General features: G+C 37.3%; 1 gene segment (V, D, J or C); it reads left to right on the forward strand.

Annotated features, from left to right (window-relative positions):
• The first annotated feature begins 1,331 nt into the window (after positions 1 to 1,331).
• Positions 1,332 to 1,983, forward strand: LOC120521517. The segment is given in 3 exon segments: positions 1,332 to 1,428; positions 1,516 to 1,700; positions 1,733 to 1,983. Coding segments are annotated over 3 exon segments (420 nt in total).
• Positions 1,984 to 7,128: the final 5,145 nt, after the last annotated feature.

The following is a 7,128-nucleotide window of genomic DNA, read 5'->3' on the forward strand; positions in this document are numbered from 1 at the left end:
ACCCCCAGGTACAGTTGATGTGGAGGGTTCAGTACCTTTAGTAGCAGGAGACCCAGCTCATCCGCTTCTGCATTGGCTCATCACAAGAAATAACAAGTCTCTTCATCAGACCATGTGAACCGCTCCGCTATTCTCGTTTTGATTGCACGTGATGAAAATGTATCATGTGACACATTTATTTGCGTTAAAGCCCTTTTTTCCGACAAAAGCGTTTCCAATGTAGTTTTTGCGACATCTGAAGTATCAATATGGAATTTATGCGCTAAAGTTAAACGGAAAAATATTATGTCGACATGTACAACATTTTATCAATAATTAGCATTTCCATCAGCTGTATCGGTAAAAAAATTTGAAGCGCTAAATATTTTTTGGCAAAAACTCCTTGGATGGAAACCTGGTTTATGTAGCTGCAGGTCAGTACAGTCAGAGTGCACATACTAACTACTCTTACACCAGTGAAAGCACCTACCACACAAATGTTGAAACTGGATGTTGGATCTTTTTGTTGAATCATGTGGTTCAGGTACATGTGTGTTTTTTACCTGAGGAAGAGGTAGCACCAGGATGCACTATGGGAAGAAGATTATGGAGGATTTTTAATGCTTTAGGAAATGTTCTGCTGTGAAACCCTGAATCCAGGCATTTGTGTGGGCATTACTTTGACATGTACCAACTATTTAAATACCATTGCAGCCCAGGTGTACCCCTTCATAGCAATAGTATTCTTGATGGAAGTAGGCACATTTTCAGGAGGAAAACACACTGTGAGAAAGAATAAAAAAATGAAGAGTTCAAGGTGTTGCCCTGACCTCCGAATTCTACGGACCTTAATCCATTAAAGCAGTTGTGGAATGTGTCAGACGAAAGAAATCTCATCCACAGTGGCTCCACCTCAAAGTTTACAGGAGTTAGAGGACCTGGTACTAATGTCCTAGTACTAGACAGCACAGGACACATTCTGAGGTGTTGTACAGTCCATGCCTTGGTAGGTCAGAGCTATTTTGGTGACATGTCATCAGTATATACCAGCCAGTCAGGCTACCAAACTTTATAAAATGTGTCAAAAATTATTAACAAATAAATATAGAAAGATAAATTCTTGGGTTTAAAATTGTATTTTTGCTTACGTAATCTCACCAAACCTCTAACTGAATTTTAAGCATTACCATCTCAGTATGTGGTTTGTGGTTTTATTTTAAAGACAACAACTGGTATCTTAACAACACGCCCATCCTTTCCTCAGGATGTTCGTTTACATACATATCTAACATATTTTACAGGCACAGACACGTGTTTGATATAAGACATTTTTCAGAGAGTTGTGCAACAAACTGAAATAGTACACAATGATGCTACATGATTTTTCCTTATATTGTGAAAAGAAAAAATATTTTACCTGTGTGATAATTATTTTTGCTGTTTTAGCAGGTATGGACTGCCACTTCTTCATGTTGTACTAAACCTGTAATATTTTCTCTGTTTATAGTTTGTCTATTTTTATTATTTCTCTTCTAGGTTTAAAAACAGGATCAGGATATTCAGTCTCCAATATTCAAACAAAAATCATTGGATCAGAATCCACTGCAGTGACAATTTATTGCAACTACTCAACAAGTGACAGCAGTGTATATCTCTTTTGGTACAGAATGTATCCTAAACAAACAATGCAATACATTTTAACCAAAGGAGCCCGTCTGCCAGTAGTTATGAACATGCTGCAGATTTTTATAAGGAACGTTTTTCTTCAAGAGCAGGACAAGATTTCACTGAACTCACAATTTTGGGTCTAACTTTGAGTGACTCTGCCATCTACTATTGTGCACTGAGTCTCACTGCATTGCTTTCTCCTCACGCACTGAACAAAAACCATAGACTACCAATATGACAGTATGGTATACCACTTACTAACATCTGACGTTGAACTCACTGATATGTATTATGTACACAAAATGGTATAATAGTGAATTATGATAATAAATTCAATTAGAAGTCAAGCAAAATGACACCTTTTATTGGCTAACTGAAAAGATTACACTATGCAAGCTTTCAAGGCAGCTCAGGCCCCTTCTTCAGGAAAGTTGTAATACAAAAAACTGAAATTCCCTGTGCTATATAGACATCAGGACAGACTTTTAGTTTAAGATTTAGATTTTAAGAGGGTCAACTTTAAATGTAAAAAATTAATAGACCACTCCAGGCTAAGATTCATTTTGCGAGAGAGGAGAACAATGTATAGTCAAAATTGTTTGATATAATAACTGTCCAACAAAGTCTTTTGAAGATTTTGATGAGTTTTCCATACAATGTGGGTCTGTAGTCAGGTTGCCTGGGTCAGTCAAAGAGATCTAAATAATACTCATATCTGGTCATCAAACTCTTGTCTTTATTTAAATAATGTTGTAATGTGTTAAATTTTAGCATCAGTTTAACTTTCAAAAAAAATTAATACATTAAATTCCAAATTTTAATGGTGCAGGAGACAACGTGCACATTTGGATTGTGATATTTAGAGAGAGTTTGCAGGTTTGATAATTTCATACACTTTCTGCACTTCTTGTTGGTAATTTAACACACCTCTTTTAAACAGCAAAATTTATTGTAAGCAGCTGGGAAGAAAACAATTATTCTGATGTAGTTTGAAAGGCAGTTAAAGGATTTATGCAGGACTTTACTATTCCATTGTCAATTCACCAATTCCCTGTTACATGTTAGACAATCTCTGACTTGGAATTCAGACTTTTGGTATTAGAAGGAATGTGCCCTGTCATGGTCAATAAAAATTATGAACTACAAATTACTAAACCTAGACTGAACTCAATGCTCTGCTGATTCAGAGAGCAGAGTTTCTGGTTTAATGTTCTAGGACACGTTATTCTACATTGTGTGCCAAGCCCAATAAGACTTGCACTAAGACTAAACTAGATTTTAACATCAACTGACCCTCAAATAATTAATGATGAATTCCATTATTATTGTACAAATTTGTTTTCTAGTGTGCCTAACTATGGTCTCCCTGACTTGAAATGTTTTCTTGACAATCTACTTCCACTCCTCACAAATGAAGAAGCACCCATCCTGGATAGCCCCATCACCTTAGAAGGACTCAAGAAGGCCTTGGACTCCATGGCTGCAGGTAAAGCTACAGGTTTGCAGGGGATTTCATTTGAAGTAGTTACTGTTTTTTGGAAGAAACTATCTATCCTTTTTGACATGATCAAACAGACAAAACCTTCCAGTCATCTGAATTTAACAATTAATATGACTGATACTACACTACAGTTAAAACAAGGCAAAGATCTTAAATTATGTCAAAGTTTCAGGCCCTTTTTGGTAATACTTTACTTTAAGTGTCCAAAATTACACTGCAACTACTATGTAATTACCTGTATAAGCACAGTGTAACTATGAGTTATTACTCCGTACTTACTGTGTAATACAAAGTAACACTGTAGTTAATTACTCAGTTGTCATTGTTATTCCACAGTGTATATAATTACAATGTTACAATTTATCATTGATCCAAAAACAAGTGTACTTACATAGTTATGATGTATCTGTACTTTCAAAATGTAATAAAAACATTAGGGTATGTAACTACAACTATGTAATAGAGGTTCAATGATCTGGGCAATTTTAGTGGAGAATTGCAGTGATAACTGCATAGGTTTTCGATGATATTTCAAGATCTGTTTTAAATGGTGAAACACATTTTGCAATTGTTAAATTGTAATTATTTACACTGTGGAATAACAATGACAACTGAGTAATTAACTATAGCATTACGTTGTGTAACACAGTAAGTCAATGAATAACTCATAGTTACACTGTACTTTTACAGATAATTACATAGTAGTTACAGTGTGTGACAGATAGGGGGCCCTTGAACCCTTGTCCAAGACGCCAGACACCAGATAAAAGTCCAAAAGTTGACTTTATTCACAAACAGTGCACAAAGCACCCTCCTCTCCACAATACTCATTAACCAATAACCAATAATCACTAATAAACAATCCTCCATTCCCAGACGTGTTGCCACCCTTCCACCCAGTTCAGCTCGTTTTCTGGAGTTACCAGAGTCCTTTTATATTCCCTGACCTGGAAATGCTCCCAATCCCCAGTCCTTGTGATTCCTTATCACTTCCTGTCAGATAAAAGTCTTCTTCTTCACCCCGAAGCATGTCACGCCGCTATCGCTTTGCCTATGACACACTTCCAGGTCATAGGGCACGTAACCTCTGGGCCTCCTGCAGCGTACTCTGTTAGCCCCTAGGGTATCCAGCAGGTTTGTAGGGAAAACTCCATAATCCATGATTCCCTGCTGGTATCCGAGGCACCTCCATGCTGCAGGGAGAGCTCCATCTGGCGGCCTGGGGGTATTGGCCGGGATGACATAATTATGGGCACTTAATGTAAAGTGTTACCCCCCCTTTTCTCTTATGAATTCAGATAATAAACTTTTAGCTAAGGTCCTTTCTTGTTAGTTAAAGACAATTTCTGGACATTTCCATGTCAATTAGTGCAATAGCTTCCTCTTATTGTTGTTGCATATTTAATGAAGTCAATCCTTCTATCTGTTCCTGAACCAATATATCCCCATCCATGTAATCTCACTTGACCATGAAAAAAATGAATGTAGTCCCCTGCTGTAACTCTGTGAGCTCCATGATTCCACCTCCTCTTCCTTCTAGTTGCTGGTCAGAATCTAAACTATTCATTGTTTCTAAATTTTTATGGAATGCAACTGACCCAATCTTAAACATGCAATGTTAACTCAATGTTTAACGGAGGGTACCTTTACCCAATATGGACTAACACCACTGGGCCTTCATCCTACGTCTTATGTGGTGCTGACTATACCTTTCTTCCCTTACTTCTGCTTGGTTGCATATTAGATCCTCCATCCTCTCTCTTCTCTGTTTAGCAGGTACTCTGTTTGCTCTATTGAAGCTTAAAATCATAGATTAGATTGGATTAGTTGTACTTTATTTGTCCCCAAAGGGAAAATAGAACTTTACAGAAGCTCAAAGAAAGATATCTCACAAATAAAAAAAAACTTTTAAGAGGATTATTTCAGAACAATTTTGAGATTGATGTTTTGTCAAACATTATCTGATCTTCACAATCTTCTATAGTTTATAGTTATATTTTAAAGCTATCCCAGGCTAATGTTTACTTGATTATTATGACTCTTTTGTGTATTGCATGAGAAAAAAGCTTTTGATAAATGAGTAAATGTAAGCAAATACAGACTTTATAAACTATTATGACTTGGAGAATGATATATCAAAAGGCTTCTGTTATCATTACTTGACACAATCTCACATATGTGATGTGTATGAAGCTATCAATCAACTTTAGAGCTACAATTAAAATAATAGTGTTGCCTTAGAGCCATGAAGGTTTAGCTTTATTTTAAATTATTAATTTATTTTTACTGAGTACTGGCTGTGTTATACAGGCTTGCCTGGGAAAATTCGTAAGACAATGGTGCTTGGTTATAGTGCTGAAGATTAATCGAATGTATACTATGCCACTAACTTATTGCTTTTCTGTATACAATATCTGTAGTTTTCTTTTTTGCTGCGGCTAATATTGTTAGGTCTCTGATGCTCTTCACACTTGAACTTGCTACATACAATTGCCCAAAAGTAAAACATTCCTGCCATAGATCAATTTGTGCTTTTCCAAGTGATAGGTTCATTAATGGTCATTGTTGTAAGAGTTGAATTTGAACCCTGGCCCAATGTACACTTGGCATGTGTCTGAGTCTCATATCCTTCTGACCTTATGCTTATACTTGTACTTGGTGGCATGGATCGTGGACTATCTTTCAGATAGACCTCAGTATGTGTGTCTCGGAACTGCAGGTCTGACATTGTGGTCAGCAACACAGGAGCCGCAGGGGACTGTACTTTCTCCGGTCCTGTTCAGCCTATATACTTCAGACTTCCAATACAACTCGGAGCACTGCCACGTGCAAAAGTTCACTGACGAAACTACTATTGTTGGGCTGCATCAGGAGTGGGCAGGAGGAGGAGTATAGGAAGCTAATCAAGGATTTTGTTAAATGGTGCGACTCAAACCACTTACACCTGAACACCAGCAAAACCAAGGAACTGGTGGTGGATTTTAGGGAGCCCAGGCCCCTCATGGACCCCGTGATCATCAGAGGAGATTGTGTGCAGAGGGTACAGACCTATAAATACCTGGGAGTGCAGCTGGATGATAAATTGGACTGGACTGCCAATACTGATGCTTTGTGTAAGAAAAGACAGAGCCGTATATACTTCCTTAGAAGGCTGGCATCCTTCAGCATCTGCAATAAGATGCTGCAGATGTTCTATCAGACAGTTGTGGCAGTGCCCTCTTCTGGTGTGCTGGGGAGGCAGGCTCTATTGTTGGTATGAGGCTGGACAGTTTGGCATCTGTGGCAGAGCAACGGCGCTGAGCAGGCTCCTGTCAATCATGGAGAATCCACTGCATCCCTGAACAGTGTCATCTCCAGACAGAGGACCAGCTTCAGCAACAGACTGCTGTCACTGTCCTGCTCCACTGACAGACTGAGGAGATCGTTCCTCCCCCACAATATACGACTCTTCAATTCCACCCGGGGGTTGGCCTAAAAGTTAACATTATTCAAAGTTATTGTCTGTTTTTACCTGCATTTTTATTACTCTTTAATTTAATATTTTTTTTGTATCAATATGCTGCTTCTGGATTATGTGAATTTCCCCTTAGGATTAATAAAGTATCTATCTATCTATCTATCTATCTATCTATCTATCTATCTATCTATCTATCTATCTATCTATCTATCTATCTATCTATCTATCTATCGTTAAAGCTGATGATGTTATTTTATTATTCACTGTGATAGATGCATTTCTTGTTATTTTAAATAACCCCTTAAGAGAAAAATGTTATATTTATGCCATAACCATTCTTCTATAGTACTGTTTCCTGTTTTTGTACCCAGCTGGATCATAACAAATTAGGCCATTGTTCATTTTCTTTTTAACCATGAGAAACTCTCACATCTCCTAAAATAAGAATAAAAATAATACATTTAAAATGTCATGTATATCCTAAGCAAGCAGGACTATCAATCAAATTGTGGTCATTTAATGT

Source organism: Polypterus senegalus, unplaced genomic scaffold (genome assembly GCF_016835505.1).
Source record: "Polypterus senegalus isolate Bchr_013 unplaced genomic scaffold, ASM1683550v1 scaffold_6647, whole genome shotgun sequence".
Lineage (NCBI taxonomy): Eukaryota > Metazoa > Chordata > Cladistia > Polypteriformes > Polypteridae > Polypterus > Polypterus senegalus.